Source organism: Ursus maritimus, unplaced genomic scaffold (genome assembly GCF_017311325.1).
Source record: "Ursus maritimus isolate PB19 unplaced genomic scaffold, ASM1731132v1 scaffold_6, whole genome shotgun sequence".
In the NCBI taxonomy this organism is placed as follows: Eukaryota; Metazoa; Chordata; class Mammalia; order Carnivora; family Ursidae; genus Ursus; species Ursus maritimus.
Window position 1 is genome coordinate 2580147 of NW_024426774.1, and position 25157 is coordinate 2605303.

Here is a 25157-nt window from a genome sequence, read left to right on the forward strand (position 1 = left end):
GTCGCTCCCAAGTGCTGGCAGATAGGAATAAAGCTATTGTAAACGTCTGTGCACAGGTTTTTGTGGGGACCTACGTCTTCAGCTCCTTTGGGTAAACACCAAGGAGCATGACTGCTGGACCATATGGTAACGGTATGGTTAGTTTTGTAAGAAATCACCAAACCGTCTTCCAAAGTGGCCGCCCCCTTCTGCCCTCCCGCCCGCGGTGAGCGAGCGCACCTGCCGCTCTTGGCCTCACCAGCGCGCGGCGTCGGCAGTGCTGTGGGCAGTGCCCTGGGTTTGGGTCATTCTAGTAAGTGTGCGGGGGTATCTCATTGTTGTTTTAAAGCGCGTTTCCCTGAAGATAAATGATGTGGAGAATCTTTCCAGATTCTCCTTTGCTGTCCGTGGGTCTTCTTAGGCGTCTGTTAAGGTCTTTGACCTATTTTTTAATTGGGTAGTTTGTTTTCTTATTGTTGAGTGTTAAGAGTTCTTGGTCTATTTTGAGCAACAGTCCTTTATTAGATGTTTTTTGCAAACGTTTCCTCCCAGTCCGTGGCTTTCTTCTCATTCTATTTTAGAGAGGGGTGTGTGTGGGAGGGGCAGAGTGAGAGAGAGAATCCTGAGGCAGACTCCACGGTGAGCACGGAGCCCGACATGGGGCTCGATCCCAGGACCTGAGCTGAAATCCACAGTCAGATGCTTAACTGAACCACCTGGCGCCCCCCAAATTTTCTTCTAAGTTTTTAAAAAATTTCTATTTAAGTGGAGCTTGAACTCATGGCCGCGAGATCAAGAGGCCTCCTCCGACTGAGCCAGCCAGGCACCCCAGTGATGATGGCACATCAGATCAGCCAGAACCTCACCAGGAATCAGATGGCACGCTCAAAACATCATAATTCAAGGAGGGAATTTATGAATATTCATAAAGGGACTATTTGCCAAGATGGAATGTGCTCGACACAATACATCCACACAAATATCTACAAGGTGCCAGCCATTCCTGCAGACGTTTGGGACTCATCAGTGACCAAGTCAGACGAAAGCCCTTGCTCTGCTCAAGGGAACATTCTAGCAAGGAAGGTACGTGGTAAACAATGAGCATAATCATCGAGTAAAATATATGGCAGGTTAGAAAGGGGCATGCTATGGAAAAAACTAGAGCGGTTAAGGGGGCCTGGGGCAGGGGTGGGGGTGGGGAGTGGGGTCACGGGGCCCCTGAGTTTCTGTGGCTTTTCTCCCCTCGGCACACAGGTACTTCCTCAGTGTCTAGGGCAGTTGCTCTTTCCCGCTCACCTGATCACAGCCTCGTCAAGGGCGGATGGACTCCACGGCCTGTGGAAGTAAAGGAGGACAAGGTCCCACAGACCAGACTGACGCGGGGCTGGAAAGTCAGGAGGGGCCCGAGGTCGGCAGCAAGAGTGTGACGCTGGCCCCGACAGCTGACAGCCAACGGTTCTGGTGGTCTTTCCCAACCACAGGTGGAGAAACGTGCTTGCCAAGAAGGGCGAGCCTAAGACTCAGCCTTCTACTCATTTTCTTCTTCATGCCACCAACATCCCACCAGGCTCATAAACCGTGACTCTCTCCTCGGTAACATGACCGAGACCGGGCAGCCGATGGTGGGTTTTACTAGGCCAGCGCCTGCTGTCGACGTCAGGTAACCTCAGCAGACGAAGCCGTCGCTACCTTCAGCTGATGGGAGAAAGAGAAGGTCCAAGGCAGCAAGAAGGCTGCAATGGCTGAAGAAGGTGGCGAGAGGGGACAGTGGCGGGGGCGGGGCGTTGGTCAGACGGGTAAGCACGCAGCACGGATCCTGTCTACACTGAAAGGACTTGGGCTTTTCCTCTGGGTTGACACAGGGAAGCCACCGTAGGGTTTGGAGCGGGAGCGGCTTGCTCTGATGTACATTTCGGGAGGGTCGCTGTGACCGCGAGACTGAGGCTGAGATGGGGGGGCCCGCGGGTGCGAGGACTGAGTCCGGCGGGCTGACCGCCCAAGCGCGGGCCACAGCTGGCAGGGAGCGGTGCCTGTGTTCTGGGTATGTTTCCAAGGCAGGAGCTGCAGGATTTTCTTAGAGATTGGAGGCAGGAGGTAGAGAAAGGGAAGCTGGTGGCGGCTCCAGGTTTCCTGTTCTGGGGAACTGAAAGCACAGGATTAACATCACCGTTTGCTGGTGGCCTTCTCAACGCCGAGACCATGCTGGGGCTGGGCTGAGCGGGAGAGGCCTGGGGCCTGTCCTCACGGCGCTAGCAGGCTGGGGCGGGGGTGGGGAGGAGCACAGGCAGACATCTTAGCAGGTGGTTACGTGACACTACGGAGGCACCACGGGGAACGTCAAGACTTTGAGGGTGCAGAAAGGAAAGTGCCCAGCAGAGCTCTCAAGTTGCTGATGGGTGAGCAGAGTCGCAAAGAATGGAGGTGGGGGCGCCTGGGTGCCTTAGTCGGTTGAGTTCCCGACTCTCGATTTCAGCTCAGGTCATGATCTTGCGGTCATGGGATCGAGCCCTGCGTTGGGCTCTGTGCTCAGTGTGGCGCCTGCTTCAGATTCTCTCTCAAAGAAATAAAATCTTAAAAAAAATAAATAAATAAAATACAGAATGGAGGTAAATTCTCCAGCCCAAACAGGGAGAAGACCTTGAGGAAAAGACAAGGGCACAAGGCCAGAGAAGTTGTGAAGGGCAGGACTTCGGAGCTCGGGGACATGCTCTTGGGACCGGGGGTGCCGTGGACACAGCGGGCAGTCAGAATGAGCCATTTGTGGTTTCTCCTGACAGGAGCTGAGCCACAGCCGAGAGCGCGTGAGAGCCGAGAGGGCCCCGAGGTGCGTGAGCTACAGGCTGAAATGGGAGCTATTGTGACACGGAGGCGAAGAGAACGCGAGGATTGGAGGAAGACACGCCAGGCCTGAAGGTCTGACCGGAGGTTGGGGATGAGAGCAGAGCCAAAGATGACCGTGAGTGTCTGGCTTGGGGGCCATCACGGCACGAGCCCCAGGAGGAGGCTCATGACTGACATGGAAGAGTTTGGTCCAAGTTGAAGTGTCTGGTGGTGAATGTCCAGGAGGCAGTGGGATCCAGAGCTGAAGGGGGAGCTCTAGACTGGAGGGAGGAATCTGGGAGTTGTTGCTGTTCAAGGGCCTAGGATCAGAGGATGGAGGGACCACAGACCGGCCTCTGGGGACAGTGACACTCCAGGAGCAGGAGTGGGGTCAGAAAGGGGGTAGCCGGAAGTAGGAGAACCAGAGGTGTGCTGCCTGGTAAACATTCCTCTGTTCCTTCTGTCTCACTCCCCTCTTTTCAGTTTCCCTAAAGGCCTGATTTCTTTTCTTTTTTTTTTTTTTTGACAGAGATAGAGACAGCCAGCGAGAGAGGGAACACAAGCAGGGGGAGTGGGAGAGGAAGAGCAGGCTCCTAGCAGAGGAGCCTGATGTGGGGCTCGATCCCAGAATGCCGGGATCACGCCCTGAGCCGAAGGCAGGCGCTTAACCGCTGTGCCACCCAGGCGCCCCCCCCGCCAAAGGCCTGATTTCCATTTATGAAGCTGTGTTTGAGAGGAGAAGGCTTCCATCCCGGGGCCATGATGGTTCACCAGTGCACGCGTAAGCAGGGACGATCCAGTTGGAGGGAAACCTGGGACTTTTGGCTGGAATCCCACGCCTAGGAATTTCCCCCCTTCTGGGCTTGGGCTGGGAGACATGTAGTTTGAGGAACTGCTGGCAACCATCTGGAGACTACACAAGGAGAGCCACACTTAGGATGAGGCCCCCAAAGAAGGAAAGAAATTAGCTTGCTGGTGACATCAAGCTTCGGGATTGAGCTTTGCCACTTTTCGACGTGTATGTTATGAAAGTAGTACGTCCTTTATGGTTCAACCAGCTTCAAGTGTTTCCACCACTCGCAGCAACCCAAACCTTCCAGCTGACACACCCGTCATGAAAGCCAAAGTCCCTGGAAAGTTCTTGAATGGCCGGTGCCCCACGGAGATAAAACGAGCAATTAGGTCCCCAGTAAGCGGGGAGAGTTTCCGAGGAAACAGCACTGTGACCACGGAGAGAAGTGGAGCTTTGGAGTCGGGCGGGTCGGTCTCTGCCCAGCAGTGTCATCTCCTGAGCCTGAGTGTCGTCTGTGAGGTGGGGCTATATCCCCCTTTCGTTAGAGCCTCTGAGGATTGGAGGACATGGTCAAGTGTCTGGGACACAGTTAGACAAATGGTATGGGACGGACAGATGTCGGGCTGCACTGAACCAAAGCGCGCAAGAAATGAGAAAGCGGGACAACGCACAGACTATTTCCTTCAAGGACATACGGACAGATGGCCCCTGAACATGAAATTATGCTCAACTCCACTCAAACAGAGAAGCACAAATCAAAGCAGGAAGATGTCAGGGCACAAACGCTCACGATCAGTGGGTGGGAGTGGGAACTGCTTTCGCTGGGGCAACTGGGCAGCATCCACAGACTATTTACAGCACATCGTCTGTGACTCGGCACTCTTCTGCCAGGAACTCAGGCGACGGGTGCCCCGTACACGCGTGTGGGGACAGACTCGTCAGCCTGTATCCTGCAGCCGTGCTTGTCATGCAAAGCCCGGCCGGAGGCTCGTTGGTGGGCTCGGGCTAGGGGACGAAACGGAGGGAAGAGTAGAGTGCCGTGAGTAAAAAGAACTCATCTGAAGGAGAGTGATAAACGAAATGCTTGCAAAAAACAGTCCGCGATTTGTGAAACAGCGTGAATAGTACGCGTGAGTTTGCAGTAAGGGTTCCTGCGCGGCCGAGGTTCTCTCTGCGGAGCGGGATTAGGGAGGTAGGAAATTTCTCCCAGAAATCTTCTCACGGAGCTCGAGTCATTCTAATGGCTTTTTTTTTCTTAGCATGTGTTACATTTATAATAAGACGTTGAAGACAAAATTTGGCTAGAAGATTTGAAGGGGGTGATGGCTAAAGCAGCTGAGGGCCAAGTGTGCGGGAGGCAGAGGAGACGTGAACGGAGAGAAACCACCGTGTGCCCGCCGTTCCTCCGCACCTGCTGGCCCTTGGGCCCGGGGAGGCGGGAGGCCTGGGTTCAGGCTCTGACGACACCCCGCACTGACGGGGTGGCCCACATCTGCTACATATCGGGGACCAAGGTGTGCGGGTTAGATGCAGATGTTGCTAACCCCGGGCGACACTGCTAGGCTGCCTCCTTCAGAAGCGGAGGGCTAGACGCCGTGTGCGTGAGCGCACGTGCCCGGGCCCACCGAGGCGCAGGCCCGCATTCGCTTCTCCTGCGGCTCCCTCCCTACCCGGTCTCGTCGGCCTCCGAAACCGCCCCCCCTTGGGCACGTTCTCTCGGGGACTTCTGCTTCGCTGACTTTACGCAGGCAAAGCCTACTCTGGGGCCTCCCGGTCCAGGTCCAGCCCGGGCTCATTTGTGAGCTTCTGACTTGTAAACAGTCTCTCTGCAAACTGTCGGGGTGAAAGAAATGCAGCTGAATGTGGGAAGCTCGGGGAGCAGAAGGGAACCCCAGGGGTTCCTTGGAGCCTCGGTGAACGTGGAGTCCAGCAAAGGCTCTGAGCTGGGCTCTGGCACCGCTGAGTGACCGGGAGTGGAGTCTGCCCCTAGATTCTTGACTTGTGGCCCGAGCATTAGTGGAAAATGAACAGATGTCACAGGAAACCTATCAGGGAGTTCACTTCGTTAATTTGATCATGTATTCATTAGAGATTTCTATTAGTGTCTGTCATATTTAGGCCTGGGATTACCTGAATAAGCTGACAACAGCTGTTTGATTTAGAAAGTCTGATGAACGGAAACGTTATTGGTAGATTTTTAAACCAAACATTTTCTGTTAAGCTTTTAAAAACTAAGAACCCTTAAGATTTAAGGCCTAAAAGCATATGCCTTCTGCTTTAGTGGTTAAATTTTGGTAACAAGGGGCGCCTGGGTGGCTGAGTTGGTTAAGTGTCTGCCTTCCGTTCAGGTTGTCATGCCGGGGTCCTGGGACTGAGTCTGGCATTGGGCTCCCTGCTCAGCCAGGAGCCTGCTTCTCTCTCTGCCGGCCACTGTTCTCTCTCTCTCTGAGGGATAGATAAATAATAAAATAAAATAAAATAAAATAAAATAAAATAAAATAAAATAAAATAAAATAAAAATTTTTTGGTAACAAGCTGAAAAATTATTCAGGGCTCCCTTATTTAAAAGTTACTTGGGTGATTTCAGACACCTGTAAGGAAAAATTAAGATGAAGGAAAAGACAGAAGTATCCATTTGAGATACGAGGAGAAAATGCTAAGGAGATTCTTTTCAGCTCTACTCATTTAAGATCTCACCTTCTGCGTTACTGACTAATGAAATGATAAAGTCAAACGGAGTAACAGGAAATGACAATTATGAAACAGACATATAAAATTTAATCCCTTTGGTTTAAAATACATCTTCAATGATACAATTAAAAACAATAAGCAAGACAAAAATTTATTTCATAAAACAAAATATAAAATAGTTATGACCCGTGTCCCATGATATCTTATCTTAGAAAACCAGCAGTTTAGTTCACATACTTCATTAGAATATTTTTATGTAAAAATGTAACCGGCAATCCTACTTATACAAATGACCTATTCTAGCTCCCTGAACCTAGATACCCGTGATTTTATCTCCGTTATAAAATTACACTTTTTAGTACTTTTATATATTTAAACGTGTGTACAAAATGTTCCCTTGCCATCGTAATACAGCCTCATAAACTCATGAATGCTTTCTAGAATTGTCAGCATACAAGACAGTCAAAGCTTGAAGGCTCTGAAACACAAGACAATAGAAATCACTTCTCGTAAGGAAGACGAGGAAGGACTCCATTTGGAGTGTCACCTACTACACAACAGTCTCACACGTGGTGGAAGGACCGTGTGTTCTCTCTCTCGGCACGTATGATTGTAGCCTACACAACAGATAGGAAGCGCGGTAGTGTTCTTCCTATACTTCATTTGTCAAAACAGTGCAGAAATCTGAATAACACCACTCTCAAGAGCAAAGAGAATCTCTGCCACTCGAGAAGGGTTTGCTATGCTCGGGGACGACTGCCGTTGCGGAAAACACGGACAACACACTCAGTGAGTTCCACTAAGCACGGTACTCGATCTGCTTGGTATACGTTACCAAGAATAACTCAACCTTTCATTTAGGGAAAGCCTTCAAGGTAGACCTTATTGCGTCTCCTCACTCTATGTACAGACACCACATTTATATATTATCTATTTGTATAAGACACGTATGTACACATTTACAGACAGGCCTTCAAAAACGTATTGCACTTACACACAACACAGCGTTAGCTTAACTGATCCCTACTGTAACCCACTTCAGTTCTTCCTAAGAAAGGCAGTTGATATGTTCAAGAAAGTTGCAAAGGAAGATTCAGTAACATGCCCTGTTTGAGTAAACATTTTCTGGAGGATGAGGGGCTGAGGGAGAAAGGACGCATCCTCTCCTCTTCGGATGCCACTCCCACTACCCTGAGGCAGTCAGAGTTACACTGAGTTCGGGCAAGGGCACGAAATCCTTAAACCCAAGCCCATTGCCTTTTCTGACTTGCACTAGTGAGCAGGCCCACTGACACTGAAGAGACAAGGTAGATAGCCCAATATTTTTATAAATAATGTAGCAGATATTCCAAAGGTTCCCAGAGAGTCTACAAAATCTTAGAACAAAGTTTTCACTTTTAATCCTAAGTACTGATATCAGAAAATTCAAACATAATGGCGCATGGATTTCTGCCGTCTGGAAACGCCAGTGCGGTATGTCGAACGCTATCTACAAGCCAAGTGCAGCACCGTCTCCAGCTCGAAAGGAGCCCCTTCCGTTGACATCCACCCATACCTGTGATGTACCTGCAGCTGGCCAAACAGCGAGACCCGCGTAACCTTCCTTGAACTCGCCGCGAGTGGCGGGCCGGCGTGCCCTTAGATCTCAGTGAGGGTGAGTCTGTACGACCCCCCCGCTTCCTCAATCTGCAGCTGGAAGGTGTCTTCATTGGAGTAATGCTTCACGATGTTGTCGTCCATGTTCACCAGAATCCTGGGAGAGGAGAAGCAGGACAGGTGTACTCACGCCTGCTCGTGTGGAGGCAGGTCACGGCAGCGTGGCCACGTACCAGCTGCGACACGGGAGACGCGTTATTTACAAACCCTCCCTCAGCCTCAATGCCCTCATCTCTGAAACGGAGGTAGCAGCGGCGCCTGTGTCACAGGACTGCTGGAGCACCACATGGGGGCTCCGGTACAGCTCTTCTAACAGCGCCGGGCCCGGGAAGAAGCAAAGCATCCTAGCTTATTTACCGCGATCACTTCAGCATGTAGGAGTCGCTCGATTCACAGGAGCTATTACACACATTCAGCTAATGCACAAATTAAGTCTGCAGAAGAAGCACCTCAGTGACCCAGCTTTAGAAAGCATATTAGTCAAATTAACCTATGGGATCTGAAACCACAGCTCCCTGACCAATTATCTTCCCCGGCAAGTTATCCTCCAAGTTTAACCGAACTACTAGTAAGTATTTGCTTTAGACCGAAGCCAAACGATTCTTATGCCATTCTCTGCTTATCCATGTCAAATGCACAGTCACTTAGGTGAAATGGAACTGAAAATATTAATTTCTGGGCAAGGAAGCAATGTTCTGTGACTGAAAACATGGTCCAGGGCAGGAGAATACAGCAGAGGGAGCAAAGACTGAACTTGAACCATGGCCTCGGCACTAACCTACTACCTGACCCTGGATCTGGCAGGCTCTCTGCCTCAGCTGCCTCATCTGTAAACTCATGAGGGTCACACCCAGCTCAGAGGGTGATGTGGAAATTAAGTACCACGCGAAGTGCCCAACCCAGTGCCTGACTCATGACCGGGACTCAACGAGCCGGGTGGGGCTTGCTGTTCTCCTTAGTACATTTCATAACGGGCTCTGGAGCCTGGAGCCTCTTCTCTGCTGCCAGGCACGGGAAGTGCAAATAAAAATTTTACTTGAAAAAAAAAAAAAGAGTCCACAAAGATGTCTTAGAAAGCCAGATCAATTTTATGTGGATAATTTAAGAAAAAAATACATCCCTGCTTTCATGTTTCTCTAACTTTTTCTAGACTGGGCACAAAAGCATGTGAATCACATTAATGTCACAGAATATTAATGTTATTTAGAAATACTAGGAAGGCCAGTTAATGCTTACCCTTTTTTACATTTCTTGAATATTTTCCCAATCTTATCGTGGGGCACATCATATTTGTCTGAGATCTAAAAGAACAAAGAAAAATAATTACAAGGTGCTGATCTCAAGGCTTTAAAACACAAACTAGAACTATAAATACCGTGGTACAGTCACTCAGTTTTCTGTCTTTCAAACACGCACGTGCACAGAGGTACACGAAACCCACGCGTCCCGAGGGAAGGGGCGTTACCTGCCTTTGGAGGGAGCTGCAGTCGGGGCCCTGTTTCTTCCCCCTAGTTTACTGATGTCGCTCTGTGTATTATACGGTCATCTTTTTAAAAAAATGACTACAGAGCAGTTTCAGATTTACAGGAAGCTGGCGCCAGAAGTACACAGCTGCTTGGCACCCCACGGCACCCCCAGGGCTCACACCTCACGTCGGGTGGCACTTCTGTTGTCACGACGAGACCCCCTCGCTACAACGTCATGAACTAACACCCCCAGTGTACAGGCGGGGTTGTACGCAGTGAGCAGTGACAGGGACCTGCCCGTCGCCGGCACTCTGCTCTAGCTCCGAGTCCCACACGTCGGAGCGCGATCAGCTGTGACTCGCTTTCAACAGAAGTCACGGTTCTGAGCCTCAGCCTCCCCTCCTCGGGAAAGGGAGACTCTGACTTCCTACAGCACAGGACTGCTGCGAGGACTGCTGCCTGCTCAGCACAGAGCAGGAGTGAACTTCCGATACAGAATTATGGGAAGGAAAACAACACTTTGATGTCCCACAGCCCAGGTAAACATCAAAGTCCCTGATCACAAACCAAGACCGTGCCTCTGTCCGGTCGGCCTAGAGCCTCTCGGAGAGCAGCACAGACCTTCGCAAAACCCCAAGGCTCCGGCTAACGTGGCTGCAGCCGCTGGGGTGTGGCCCTCAGGCCCGCCTGAGCCTCAGCCCTTCCACCCTCTTTCATGATCCATGAAGGTCCAGACAGCAGTGAAATCAGTGTGGTATCAAGTGTGCGGGTTTCCTTTCAGAGCACAGAGGCTATCTTTGAGGATAGAGGGTGAATTAATCCAAGGATAAGCTGATTCAGTCTACACCAAATGCTTCATTTGGACCTGTGCAGACCACCCCCAAACCGGGGTTACCACTGATACTCGATCTGGAAGAGCAAAACTCAAAGGAGCACTGAGAAAGGGGGCCTCATGAGGCCAACCTGCAGACTGCTTTCAAGCTAACGAAAACACCCAGTTCAACCCAAATCTAAGCTCCCATCGTCCAAACAAATCCATTTCTTTTGTGTATCACCGGCTAATAATTACTTGTGTATTTATGAAGCATCAATTAGGAAACCACAGGCCTGAGAGACACACAACAATGACAAATTCTTTATGGGTTGTGAGCATGTTGTATCTGCACAGTAAGTCTCAACCTTTTTCACTTCTTTTCTCTCCATAATTGAGAGTTTGCACTGTTCTGAAGAAATGAGGAAAGGTCATCCGAAGACAAGGTAAGAAAGAGTACTCTAGGAGAAATCGCACAAAGCTGAAAGAAAACAGAAAGCCCATGGTGCTGGCTTTGGTGGGGGAGGGAATGTGCTCAGACACCTGTGAGCCCAGGGACCCCGAGAGACCACGGCTCCCCCAGCCCATTGTCCCCTCGCACTGCTTTATTTTTCTTCACTGCATTTATCAGTGCCTGGAAAACTACTTCTTAGCTTCTTCGCCTACTTTCTTGTCCCTATACCTTTCTAACTGGACCCTCAGCTCCACTCAGCAATGTGTCACTGACTCTCGTGACTCTAGTGGCTGGAACAGAACGTGGCACGGGGCAGGTGCTTAACCAACGTCTGTTAACTGAATCCGGCACACTGCGGTTGTAGCAGAGCCGCGGGAAACCCATTTCCAGTGACGCACACACTGTGAGCTCAAAGATGCCTATGATTTCTAGGGGGTTGATAAATACCAGGATACAGGGCTGATTCCTTGAATCGTATCCCGGGGCAAAGCCAAACTGGCCTCCTTCTCATGCCATCTCTTGCTGACGTCCCAGAAGGGCAGGCCGGGGTCAGTCTGCTCAGTGCCGAGGTCCGACTGGGAAGGATTATGGTTATCACTGGCTACACGTCTAAATATTCTCAAATAGGCTTTGGGTAAGGACTTAATACAAGCTTGGTCATTCCCCGGGATTGGGAGTTTCAAAGGCAGACCAAGGAGCCACTGTTTTTATGCATGAAGTTTTTAAAGATTTCTATTTGATTAAAAATAATTTTTGTGAGCTTCTAAATGGTTTGTGAAATGGCAGTCTTCCTTTAACCAAGTATATTAGAACTATTTCAGGGGCGCCTGGGTGGCACAGTCGGTTAAGCATCCAACTCTTGGTTTCGGCTCAGGTCATGATCTCAGGGTGCTGGAATCGAGCCCCAAGTCAGGCTCCACACTCAGCGTGGAGTCTGCTTGAGATTCTCTCTCTCCCTCTCCCTCTGCCCCTCCAGCTTGTGCTGGCTCTCTTTCTCTCTAAAATAAATAAATTAAATCTTAAAACAAAAAACAAAAAAACCCTAAGTCACAGATCATCACAAAAGCACTCAATTCAGTTGACTAGACGTTACTGAGAAGTTACCGTCTACCAGCTAGCGCGCTGGGTGTGGTGGTGCGAGGCCCGGTGGGGAAGGCCCTCCAGACGACGGAGGGCCCCGCGAGACTGGATGAAACGGGGGCTGGGCTCGGGCTTCAGAGATTTCAGTACAACACGGAATCTGGGTGGTCTGATACAATGTGTTTCAGTGGAATTCTACTTAAGTGTGTTTAGCTTTCCGAAGAGCGTTTCCAGGCTTCTACGACTTACCGCCTCCATCAAGCCTTTCAAAGACGGAGTCCTGAGCATCAGGGCATCAAAGACTTCCTCTGACTCCTTTCGTACGTAGAGCAGCACTAATCCGCAGCCAGGAATAGGAGGGGGAAAGACAAAGGACACAGTTATTCCTATGAGCAAAACGAGAGAACAGATCCTGGATACTGGTTAAACTAAAAAGAGACACCCGCATCAAGAACAGTGCCCGTGAACCAGTATCGAATCCACCTGGAAGAGTACGGTTTCCAGCTTCTTTTAACCCTGCTCTAAGTCCATGCTTCAAGCCAAGAGCTGGTCTGATGGAAGAATATTCAAGAAAGTCAAGCTAGACAAGATTTGTTCGAGCAATTCGTGCTTCTGACAGGTTCAGAATCCACTTCGATCTGACAGCTCCCACAAGAGCCATGACCCAGCGCACCTCTCTTTGGTTCCTCCGTCCGCGTCAGCTTAGCGGGAGGTGCCATGGCAAAATCCTCCTCCGATCCGTACGGACCCCTTTTCAAGTTAGACCTGCAGGCAACCCAAATGAGGAGATTAGTGACTTCAGCTTCAATCACTTGCAGAAACAAAAAGGAGTTTTAGGGTCTGTCACTGAAGTTTAGATTTAAAATGACCTTTGTTCTTTATCTGGTCCAGCTTCCTTAGTTTGTGGGTGAAAACCTGAGGCCCAAGGAAAGACACTGATTGAACCAGCTCATACTATTTGATGGCAGAGCTGGGACTATACTCAGGTCACCTGCCAGACACCTCCCCATTGCTCTTACACTAAATTGAGCTGGCTTCTTAGGAACGGAGAGCTTCTTTTCAGGAAGTAGGATTTGAGATATAAACACACACACACACACACACACACACACACACACACACACAGGTGGTAACAAAGGAGCGAATGTGTTAGCAACGGGGGAAGCGCATCGGCAGAGCCAGGCTGGCTACAGTAGAACGCTCTGCAGGAAGACGAATCCAGAAGGGCAGCCTGGACGCTCATGGGAATACCTGGATCGTCTGGCTCAAGGGAATTCTAGACTCATGTCACAGGCTTTAGGAAATCTTTCAGTTTCGTGAAACGAGAATGCTGTAATCAATGTGTGTGGCAAAGACTGGAGGGGACTCCAGGACCCATAAGCAGAAGAACCTGCGAGAGGACTCTGGGGACAATCACAGCATAAAATTTGAAAGGGTTTGAATACAGTAGTGTCAGTGCAAATAAAAAGAGGAAATAGACACCAGTGTGTTTGAAGAAATAAGTTAAGTTATGGGGTTCAAGTTCTATGTTGCGAGGGGGTTCAGTGTGGGTGAGCAAGAAAACAGTACAGTAACTGAAAACGAAGAGAGTGCTTGGTTTGGAGCAGAAGGAGAGCTGCAAGAATAGGGGCTGAACCTTAAAATACTCCGTCTGTCTGTCTCAGTGTCCAGCACATACTAGTCCCCCCATGAAAGCGCCTGCAGGATATGTCTAAGCACACGAAGCGCTCTAGAGGCAGTGACGGATGGCCTTCAGAGAAAAGGTTCCCTACGCAACACGGGTCTGAAAGGGGAGCCCCAAGAGGGGACCAGGCCCTCAAGATGGTGGAGTGCTGAGCAGGGGGTCTGCTGGTGTGGGCAGTCAGAGCCCAAACGGGCCACGGAGGGTACCCACGTGTCAGGGGGCAGCGACCCCTCCACAGCAAGGAGCACACCCAGGGCTGGGTTCCTTCTCCAGAAGGGAGCAGGGTTTCTTGGAGAAGCAGCTAGTCCTCAAGCTGGGGAAGAGAAAGCACGAGCGCCTGGAAGACGCTGTGCCTGGACCTGGGGGAGGCTCAGGGAGCAGGGGCGGAGGGCACGTCGAAGGGGCTCAGGAGCAGCTGGACCAACTGAACTTCTAGGGCAATCTGGGCTAAGTGAATGATAACAATGATTCGCAACTTGTTGAATAGAGCTGGAAACTATGAGTCCATGCCGATAATAAAGAAAAAAAAAAGAGTAAATTTAAAGTCTGATGAGGAATGAGATTTTTACAAAGCGACAAAGCACCTCCCCGCAAAACACTTATTACAAAAGGAGCACGAGTGGCCTCATGGCAGCGAAGCCTGGCAGACACCACCTTGATCAAGTGTTCAAAGTGAACGGCCTTAGCGGTGGGTAAACCAAAATTATGCTACTTGACAGGACACCCTGGGAACGCAGGCTTATGTCTATGACATTCCTGCCAAGATGCGTAATTACCTGAATCTAATCATGAGAAAACAACAAACATACCCAAACTGAAGGACATTCTATGAAGCCACTGACTTATAATCTTCAAAAGTATTAGGTCAGGAGAGTCAAGGAGACACTGAGACTGTTTGAGACTGAAGGAGATTAAAGAGACAACTACGTACACAGTGTGAGTCTGGACAGGATCCTTTTCTGCTATAAAGGGCATTATTAACAAACGACAAAAACTGAAGGGAACGTCTTGTTAAAAACCTGGCTCTGTTATGTGGGAGACTGGAAATATACACTAAGGAGTTTAGGAATGACGGGTCACTGAGCGTGCAGCTCACTCTCAAATGGCTCAGGAAAAAACGAGTTCTTTGTATTGTACTTGCAATGTTTCTACCAGTTTGAGATTATTTAAAAACAAAAAGAATTTATTAAGACAAAACAAAACATAAACCTTACCCTTCACCCTCCAATTCTTCTGGGGCAATAGGAAGGACCTAAGACAAAAAGAAAAAGAAAAAAAAAAGATTGCTTTTCTAGTATATGCTCAAAATATTTCAAACCATAAGTGACTTATTCCTAAAATGAAAATGATTTTGAATCTGTCTAGTCTAGTACAAAATCCTTTAGCTTTGTTTTTCAATAACCAGATTCTTATAGGCATCTTGAACTCCTCTAAAGCAGGGGTTGGCAAACTAGGGCCCAGGAGCCAAGTGTGGCCCAATGCCTGTTTGTATAACCATTTACTGGCACACAGACACCCTCACTCATTGGCATGTTGTTTATGGCTGTTTGGGCACTACAATGGCAGAGTAGGAGAGTCTCAACAGACACTGTGTGACTCCAAAAGCCTGAAATATTTACAATTTGAGCCTTTACAGGAAAAGTTTGCCTACCCCTGCTCACCGCAAAGCTTCTCATTAGAAACTGGATACATGGTTGGGGCGTCAGCGTGGCTCAGTCGGTTAAGCGTGCCACCCTTGACTCTAGCTCAGATCATGATCCCAGGGTCATGAGACTGAGCCCTATGTAGGGCTCCACACTCAGCGACGAGTCTACTTGAGATTCTCTCTCCCTCTGCCCCTTGCCCCACCCTGTGCGTTCTTTATCTCTCTCAAATAAATAAATAAACCTTAAAGAAAAAAAAAAAAAGAAAAAGAAACTGGTTACATTGGTAATGCCCTCCCAACCCCCAAAACTCTAAAAAGTCATTAAACCATATAAATCTGTGCACAAAGTGGGTGGCACACTATCTTCTTCACATTTTTGGGGCTCTGCACAGAAAGCAGGCTCTGTCCACTCGACCAAAGCTGCTATCTCTACTAAGCTTCTGCTGAAAGCAGGGTGTGGCTAGTTGTGAAAATTTATATTAATTGCCGAGATGTGGCTATCTATGCGCCAACTATGATTCAGTAACTGAAACGATGCAAAGAGCCTTCAGATGTTCTCTCTGCCATGAAGGCTACCTACCTTAAGTCTCCCCGTGGCTTCTCCCTCATGCCCAGAACCATGTAAGTTAAATCCGCAAGATCATAGACTCAGACTCCCAATTATGTCACTATTCTAGCATTTTTAAAATGAACTGAGACGTAAATACGTGCCTACATACAGAGTGAAGTTGACAGGTTTGGCACTTCATTTCCTTCAACAGTGTTTACACCTGCTCTACTGTAAGGACATCACGTCACCCCAACTGAATATTCCAGAAGGCTGACCCATAACACTAGTGAAACCTCACTAAACTTCGGCTTCTGTTTACCATGAATGCCAAAGACTTTCTCTTGCGCCACCCTGGGATCCTGGTTACCTACGTGAGCGCCCCGCTGAAGGTTGGCAAAGTGCACATCAGGAATGAAGAGGACAGGCTGAGTATCGAGATCAATAAAGGGCTTGAAAACCGTGATATCCATTCGTTTGTGAGAGGGAAGCAGTGGCACTTTAACATCAGAAACTAAAAAAAGAATGAAGACACCACAGTCAACCACTTACATACACATACTGGATGCAGGCCACAGAGCATTCTCCTCAACTTTAAGAAACTTAAATGGCAGCACCGTATATGGTACAGGTCATGTTGCCTGAACTAAGGAAAATCACAGTTCACGTGAAGAAATACGTTGTGTATATTCATACTAAAATCAACTGAACATCTTGGCAAAATCAGAAGAGAAAAGGCTATTTTTAAACATACACAGAAACTTTGGAACAGAGGCAAAGCATATTTAATTTTTGTCTGAACGGCTAAGACGTATAACCGTATAAACATAATTCAGAAGTCATTTCACCTTAGCTGTCATGAGGAAATAATTCACATTCTAACAGCAATGTAACCTACAACTTGAGAACACACGCCTTTATGCCTGAACTTCACCTCAGAATTTAACCTCAGAGAGGCTCAGAGTACGTGCGACTGACTAGGTTCTTTATTTGTTAAATTATAGACTCCCTCGTCCCTTGTCATCTGCCCTGAAGTCCTCGGTGGTGAACTCTCCTGGTCAGCTCTCTCTGAAGTGACATCGGGAGTCTGCACTTTGATGCTAGTTGGAGAAGCTAACGTGCTGTGCTGTAGGGCAAACGTCTGCTGAGCTAGACAGACTGTTCAGAGGCCAGCTGCTCGCGGCCCACGTCCGACAGATGAAACACCACCGCCACAGAGCAGCATTTCCCCCCTTGTGGCGGAGAGAGACAGGATTTTGTGAAGATGAACACTGGTCACATTAAAAAAAAAAAAAAAAAAAAGGGAACAAATAGAGCTTTCCTGTGAAATGCCCACACAGGAGCCTTCCAGATTCCGAAACGTTAGACTATTATACATAAGACGACTATGCACTTAGAAGTAAGACATCCTCAATTCTCAAGAGTATCACTATTATAAAAATCTAGACAGGTCCCGGCTTTATCATCAGCTCTTCAGAGAGAAGATGTGTTATTTTTCAGGACTGGAATCAGTAACTTGAACTAAAGCTAACAGCCCAAATATCTGAACTCTGGAAAAACTCAAGAATCCTTTTCTGTCGCTCCCCCAAGAAAATGCCTGAGATCAGCCATTCATCGGACTGTGTAACCAGTAAAGGGAGCAATGCTACCACTTCACAGCATTAAGTATCCGCTACTGTATCTTTTGCTTGCAAACTCTAGTCACCACTCTGAATGGAAAAGATCTGAAACATGCAGAGGAAACATTTCTACTTACAGGCATTCAACTGGGAGCTGGGGTCAGTACACTTGCCTTTTCTTTTGCTTTGTTTTCGTTCTTCATCCCTGATTTTCCTTTCAGCTCCCTACAGGGGAGACAAGGCATGATTGTGCTTAACCGATCCTCTTTAAAATATTTAATTCTTATCTGACGGGTGGGGAGAAAAGTATCCCTCTCTGGAGATGAACTCCATTAATTATTATATTTATGGAGCTTATCATAGTAGTTTCCTCTAAAAAGCCTGGGGTTTTGTTTTGTTTTGTTTACATTTCCTTTTTAGAGAGGGAGTGGAGAGGCACAGAGGGAGGGGGAGAGTGAGAATCCTTAGCAGGCTCCATGCCCAGCATGGACACAGGGCTCGATCTCACAATCCCGAGGTCATGACCTGAGCCAAAATCAAGAGTCCGATGGTTAACCATTTGAGCCACCCAGGCGCCCCTAAAAAGCCTGTTCTTAAAACTGTTCATGTGAAATCATGGGGCAATAACATTTACTTAAAAAACAAATAAAGCAAAATTCCCCTCAACAATGACTGCGGCCAGGTTCAGTGAAAAGCTGAGAAAATCCGCTAATGCACCACATTGCCTTCAGAGCCTAGGTGACGCTCCCGTTGTCTAGGAGACAAGTGGACGCTGCTTTGAGTGCGCTTTCCTACACGGGCAACGTTATCATTGAAAGCTGTAATTGTGTCCAAGGACAGACACGACCGGCAAAGATTTAAGTAGAAATCTGCATAATCAGTTAAAAGGGAAAAAGCGTACCCCCAATCCTATAAAGAGAACACATACACACAATATGTATCAACTATATGGGCAATGGCGGTGCTGTGCAATTGAACCCACGAAAATAAAAAAACGACCATGTTAATAACCAACATGACCCAAAATTAAGCAAGTAGAATAAAAACATAACTATGAATTAATCATTTTGCTTCACCTGTTAGCATTTATTTCTGGGTGGTACAGGTTTCTTCATAAAATTACCCAGTTAAGTCTGAACAAGTAGCTTATTTTTCTGCAAATAAATTCCCTGCTAGCAAAGAGAGGCAATGAAAATCATCCCACAGATCCTAGCACCATTATATAACGAAACCACATTTTAAAAAACAGAATACAAACCACCTTCTGCTTCTTCTAGAAGGTGTTACTATACTAACATATTGGTAAACATATAATCTGCTTTTATAAAAAACGCTGTGTAATGCTGATACAAACATCACCTCCTTGACATAGAAAAACAGGTCAATATCTCCAGTCTCCCACCCATTACCATATACTTGGTCTGTATCTCTCTCAGTTCTTTCCAACAGTCTAACAATAGCTTCACTATGATGATAAATTATACTCCCCAAAAGGTAGTTTTAAAAAAATAAGACATTTCCCTCCCTACTTATCAGCTCCACCCATAAAGAATAAGGGACTGTGCTTCCACTCAAGATGGGACTATCACAGACCAGACTTACCCTCCACCCTGAGACAACTTAAACAACAACAAAAAAGACAGATGCATGAAACAAGGATTTTTAAGGGCAGGACTACCAGGCAACAAAGAACAGGGATCCCTGAGAGACAGGAAACAAGCAAGATGGGTCCTCCAGGGGCTGACTGCCTTCACAGTTCCCAGGCCGTGGCACAGGGAGGGATGTCCAGAGGTCTGCTCCACCCAGGTTCCCTGGGTTGAGAGACAGAGTTGCAAATCCAGACAGAGAGATCAACGAAGCAGGACAAAGTAGCATCGGGGAAAGAGTTACACGGGAAAGAACCCCAGAGATCTTTGGACGGTCACCTCGAGTAGTCAGTTCAGTACTGAGAGAGAAACAGGTATAAGGAAGTTAACCGAAGTTGGGGGAAAAGGCCTCCGAAAAAACTAGAGAATATTGTCTGAAACTCACACAGAGAAAATTGTGCCTCTTCCCACCAATCAGACTGGAGAAACTTAAAATCCACAGGGTAGTTGGTAGAACAGTCAGGAAAACCTCAGCTCAGTTGTGGAGAATAATTAGCTGATACTGAGCACTAATCCAGACTCACCTGTCAAACTGTAAAAGTAAGACCTGAAAGGATCAGACGTTTCCAAGTAACTCTTCACTAGCTCTCAGGACAAAACTCAAGAAGATTCATAAGATGACAAAACCATCCAGCACCAGACATTGTAAAATTCACAATGTCTAGTATCCCGTAAGATTGCCAGGCATGTAAAGAAGCAGGAAAACATGACTGTTTGAGGAGGATATCAAACCACTGAAACCAACCCAGAAACAACACAGAATTCAGGCAAGGACATTAGCTTGGTTATTGTAACTGCATTCCATATGTTCACAAAGTTAGTGAAAAAACCACATATTGAGACAAGAAAGATGTAAAACAGACCCAGATTGATCTCCCAGAGACAAAAACTACACCGTCTAAGATGGAAAATACACTGGGTGGGATTAACAGCAGTTTAGACAGGGCAAACGGAAACACTGATGAACTTTAAGACATTAACAAAAACTATCCAACATGAAACACAGAAAGAAAAAGCAATCCTAGAAAATGAACAGCATCAGGGAGCTGTGGGACTGCAAGTACCCGGTGTGTACGTGTGCAACTGGCATTCCCAGAGGAGGATGAAGAACGTGTTTCCAGAAACAATGCCTGAAGTTGGTACAGCCACTCTCGAAAACAGTGTGCTCCCTTAAAAAGTTAAAAATTGAGCTACCCTATGACCCAGCCATTGCACTACTGGGTATTTACCCCAAAGATACAGACGTAGTGAAGAGAAGGGCCATATGCACCCCAATGTTCATAGCAGCATTGTCCACAATAGGTAAATCGTGGAAGGAACCGAGATGCCCTTCAATAGATGACTGGATTAAGAAGTTGTGGTCCATATATACAACGGAATATTACTCAGCTATCAGAAAGAGCGATTTCTCGTTTGCTGCAACATGGACGGCACTGGAGGAGATAATGCTAAGTGAAATAAGTCAAGCAGAGAAAGACAATTATCATATGGTTTCTCTCATCTATGGAACATAAGAACTAGGAAGATCGGTAGGAGAAGAAAGGGATAAAGAAAGGGGGGCAATCAGAAGGGGAATGAAGCATGAGAGACTATGGACTCTGAGAAACAAACTGAGGGCTTCAGAGGGGAGGGGGTGGGGGAATGGGATAGGCTGGTGATGGGTAGTAAGGAGGGCACGTATTGCATGGTGCACTGGGTGTTATACGCAACTAATGAATCATCGAACTTTACATCGGAAACCAGGGATGTACTGTATGGTGACTAACATAATATAATAAAAAAACATTAAAAAAAAGAAAAAGAAAAAGAAAAAAAAATAAAAAGAAACAATGCCTGAAGAATGTTCCAATAGGATGAAAGCTATAAATCCACAGATCCAAGCAGCTCAACAAACTCTAAGTACGAGAAATGTAAAGAGATACATCAAAGTGTTCAAAACCAGTAAAAAGAGAAAATCTAAAAGGAATCATAGAAAAATAGACACCTTAGGTACAGAAGAACAGATAATGATGATGGCAGATATTTCATTAGAAATGTAAGCCTGGGGCACCTGGGTGGCTCAGTCAGTTGAGCAACTGACTCTTGATTTCAGCTCAGGTCATGATCTCAGGATCGAGCCCCACATCAGGCTCCACACTCAGTGGGGAGTATGCTTGAGATTCTCTCTGTCCCTCTCCCTCTGCCCCTTCCCCTACTCATGCACTCTTTCTATAAACAAATAAAATCTTAGCAAAAAAAATGTAAGCCTGACAACAGCAGAGTCCTGTCTTTCAAGCACTGAAGGAAAAAGCCGTCAACCAGAACTTTATACCCAGCAAAAATATTTTTCAAAATCAGAGGTGAAATACTTTTCAGACATACAGAAGCTAAAAGAATTCATCAGCAGTAGACTCAGCAAGAAATATTAAAGGAAGTTCTGTGACATTACAGAGAACCATTTAAATTCAGGCTGTTTTACTCTCTCCTTCAACAACTGAAGAGGCTGATCTTGGGCAATCACCTCAGGCAGTGACCTACAAAGTTAACCTACCCGCTCCCGATTACGGTCACAGCGAGTGGTGCTCTGAGCAAGAAAACGCTCTGTGGGAAATCAAGGCCAATGACAGTTTCCTAAAAAGAACCCCACATATATACATATATACAAGCTCGTAGCAAGAGAAGCTGCCAAATTTCCATTGGTTAGAGATCCAATTCCTGTTCTCGTTTTCTCTAAAAAAGAGTGAAATTGCTGCTGCTTCTGCCATAAGAGAAAGTTCCATTTATCCCAAACCAGTTGAGCAATTCATAATGAAGGGCTCGTAAAACCTTCTTCTTAGGACAGAAAAACAATGTAAATACTTCTGAAGGATACCAAGAGATGTCTCATTTCTAGTTTCTTACTGTGGATGTGGACCAGATTCATAAGATGTGAGAGTCTGACAGGCACCAAACAACAGGTGAGTCAAATCTCAGAAAGAGAATCAAGGAGGTGGCTGGGATATTCCACAGAGAAGCGGTGGCCCCAGACAACCCAGAAGAGCAGAAGCAATCCCAACCGTAAGGGACGACAGAAGTTAAAACGAGATGCACGAGAGTCAGGAGTGGGTGTGAGGTCATAGAGGAGTTTCATGTGGTTGAGAGATTTAAGGGCTTTGAAAATTAATTACACACAGCAATACATAATATTTTCTTCCCATGCAGGGTTTTAAATCAACCCATAACAGCTCTGAGATTAAAACCTCAGGATGAAAACAGGGTGTAAGTTCACCTCCCAGGTCCCCCAGGCCCCTTGCGACTGTACGACGCTCACACCACCGCCGTGCGCCATGAGGGCTGCAAAGGGAAAGGAGAACAACAATTTTCATCCCCAAGGAGATCTCTGCTCCAGCAAAAGGGAAGAATAGGTCAGCAACATTTTTAGGGGCCTTACCAAGAAAGGCATAGGTACGAAGGCTGAGGGTATGTGGGTATCTAGACAGGCCACACGAAGCGCTGCTAGGGGCAGAGGCCTAGTTTCTAACCATGGCTTTGTGTGACCTCCTTTCACCGCGGTGCAGAGCTTACCCACAAGCAATGAAAAGCAGGGACTGGCCCGCACAGCAAACATGATGTGCAAGACCTTGGAGAACACGCTCCCATCCCATGTGATCTAAACCAACAGATCCGCAGGCAAGCAGCAACCTCACAGGATGAAGTCATGTGTTGTCCCAAGCCACACGCAGTCTTGCCACTCTGAAGAAAAGGCTTTCTGCTTCACAGTATACATCGGCACACACTCACGCGACAAGAAAACCGACTTCTGAATTTTGCACAACCACTGATTAATAGAATAGCTTTGGACAATTCATGAAGCTCTCTCTGGGTTTCATTTTCTAAATCAGCTACCAGTACAGGAGCTTCCCTCAAAAAGTCTTAATATTAAAACCAAATTTCATTTAAGATTGTGAATCAATACTGTTCTTTCTCTGCAAAACTGCATGTACAGCTTTTGCCATCGGATACGGAGAACTCCGGTTCACGTTAACTCACGCTGACGTCATCCAATACAGCCAGTATTCTAAGTGTGATCATGGACCAGGAGCAGTCTTCAAAGTTACGGTTCCAGGAAAGATACATCGCACACACAGTAAGCACTTGCGTAACAATTAGAATAATTTTATGTCTGTTGAATCAAATAATACAAAATTGGGGCTTATAGTTTTCATGACTTTGGTTATCTCTTTAGGTTTTCCTCTGGTTAAAAAAAGGAATGTGGAATGAAGGAAAGAATTTTGACTCGGGATCAGAAATCCCTGCTCCACACTAGATGTGACCCGTCATTTGTAAAACGCAGCCTCTGTGGGAAGTACTGCGGTACCTGGGGAGACTAAGCCCCTGAGAGATGTCCACACCCAAATCCTCAGAACCTGTGAATACGTGAGCTTGCACAGCAAAGGAGACATGAGGTGGCTAATCAGCTGACTCCGACAGGGCAAGTGTCCGAGATCCTCTGCGTCAGCCCAGGACAACGGAAGGGGTCCTTAAAAGCAAAAGAGCCAGACGAGGACATGTGGCAATGGTAGCACTGTCAGAGGGATGTGATAGGAGGCTCCTGACTTTGAAGGTAGAAGGGGCCACAAGTCGAGGAATGTGAGTGACTCCAGAAGGTAGAAGAGCAGACAGATTCTCCCCCGGAGACTCTAGAAAGAGATTCTAACAGCTGGAATTTTAGCCCAGCAAGACCTCAGACTTCTGACCTATAGAACCACGAAATAATGGAAGTGTCTTGTCGGAGCTGCGAAGTTTGTGGTAATCTGTTAATAGCAACAACAGAAAACTAATCCAGCCTAGCACAGCACCAGGCACACGGTACTCAATAAATGTCACGGAATCTGGGTGTCTGAGAAAGCTCTCTGAACGTGGAAGATCTCAGGCTGCTCCAAGCAAGCCACATGCTGTGTTCTGGTCCCCAGTGTAAAAATCAGGACAGCACACCTCTGACAGCAAATACACTTCCAGTTTTCTAGTACCTTCCAAAAGTCTTAATAACAGAGAGGGTTGTTGTTGTTGTTGTTGTTGTTGTTGTTGTTAAACAGGACCAAAAGGGGGGACTGGCAAAAAATATGGTCGAACATTTTCGGAGTGGGAAAAGCCGAAGTCGCCCTCAGTCTTAGTTCAGTGGAGCACTCCTTTCTCTATGGCCGCTGCCGAGTTCTGGAGGAGAACATGGTCTCCAATCTTCACGACACAGTGGGCCTACCAGCTCTTCCTGGAGTTCATCCAGCTGGGCCGCTGGCTCTGCACCTGGCCAAAGTGACCGTTTCTTCTCCAGTTAAAGGAAATGACGTTGACCTCATTTAGGCTTACGCTTGCTCCTCTTGCCTCCCTGCTGCTCTAAAGAAGACCCGGCATCTCATCCTCTGCTTCAGTGAGCTGGCTGACGACTTGCCAAGGGCCCGGAGGGAGGTAAGCTAGTTAAAGGACAGCCCTTTACGGGCTTCCACACGGAGCCCTCAGACACGAAGCTCCAGCGCGCCAACACCGCAGCCACTGCCTAGCGGTCCCAGGGAGCGGAGGGGCCGCCGGGGACTGAGCACAGCCCTGCACGGAGCCCACGTGCGCCATCTTGACTCTATCAGACATGCCCAGTGAAATGCATTCATTGGCTCCTCTAATCTTTCAGTGAAAACGAGATTTGTTTTTTCTCCCCCAGATAACGGGTGGCTAAAACAATAATTTCTAATTTCGAGTAAGCTATTTCATATTATTAGCAATACATTCACATCAAACTGAAATATTAAAAAGACCCTGGTCATTCTGTGTGAGGAAGAGTATGTCTCTCACATGCTTTACTCTAATTGTCCCTCCCCAATCCGACAATCTTACCTTGTCACAGAAGACCTTTATTTGGCAGTATGCACGATGCACAGGCTTGTTGCTACGGTTGTTATAACTATAGGTGTCAATCTGAATATTAAGAGGCAACCCCTTCACACCTTTCTGAGAAGAGAAATCTGTGCTTAAACAGTTCACAGAGATGAAAACCTGCAAAGGCAAGAAGAAGGTATTATAAACAACAGGCATCAACGGAGAACCTTGGTACAGCTTGTAAAAATACCAAGGTTACCGAAATTACTCAAATATGTTCTAAACGAGAGCTCAGCTTCTCACTTAAAAGAAACTTCTTTTTAAAATAAAGGGTTTTTTTTTTTTATTAAAGATTTTATTTATGTGACAGAGAGACAGCCAGCGAGAGAGGGAACACAAGCAGGGGGAGTGGGAGAGGAAGAAGCAGGCTCCCAGAGGAG

The 25157-nt window shown here is 47.2% G+C and overlaps 1 protein-coding gene across 3 annotated transcripts in view; it reads right to left on the bottom strand.

Moving 5' to 3' along the window:
- Nucleotides 1-6373: 6373 nt before the first annotated feature.
- GRHL1 (grainyhead like transcription factor 1) overlaps nt 6374-25157 on the bottom strand; it is a 52005-nt gene continuing 33221 nt past the window's right edge. For all 3 annotated transcript variants that reach the window (XM_040622810.1, XM_040622811.1, XM_040622809.1), the window contains 8 exons: nt 24736-24894; nt 17383-17470; nt 16001-16140; nt 14649-14686; nt 12424-12515; nt 12000-12085; nt 9176-9240; nt 6374-8036 (listed from right to left, as the gene is read on the bottom strand). In XM_040622810.1, coding sequence (XP_040478744.1) covers nt 7922-8036; nt 9176-9240; nt 12000-12085; nt 12424-12515; nt 14649-14686; nt 16001-16140; nt 17383-17470; nt 24736-24894 — 783 coding nt within the window. In that variant the 3' untranslated portion in view covers nt 6374-7921. The remainder of the gene's footprint in view (nt 8037-9175; nt 9241-11999; nt 12086-12423; nt 12516-14648; nt 14687-16000; nt 16141-17382; nt 17471-24735; nt 24895-25157) is intronic.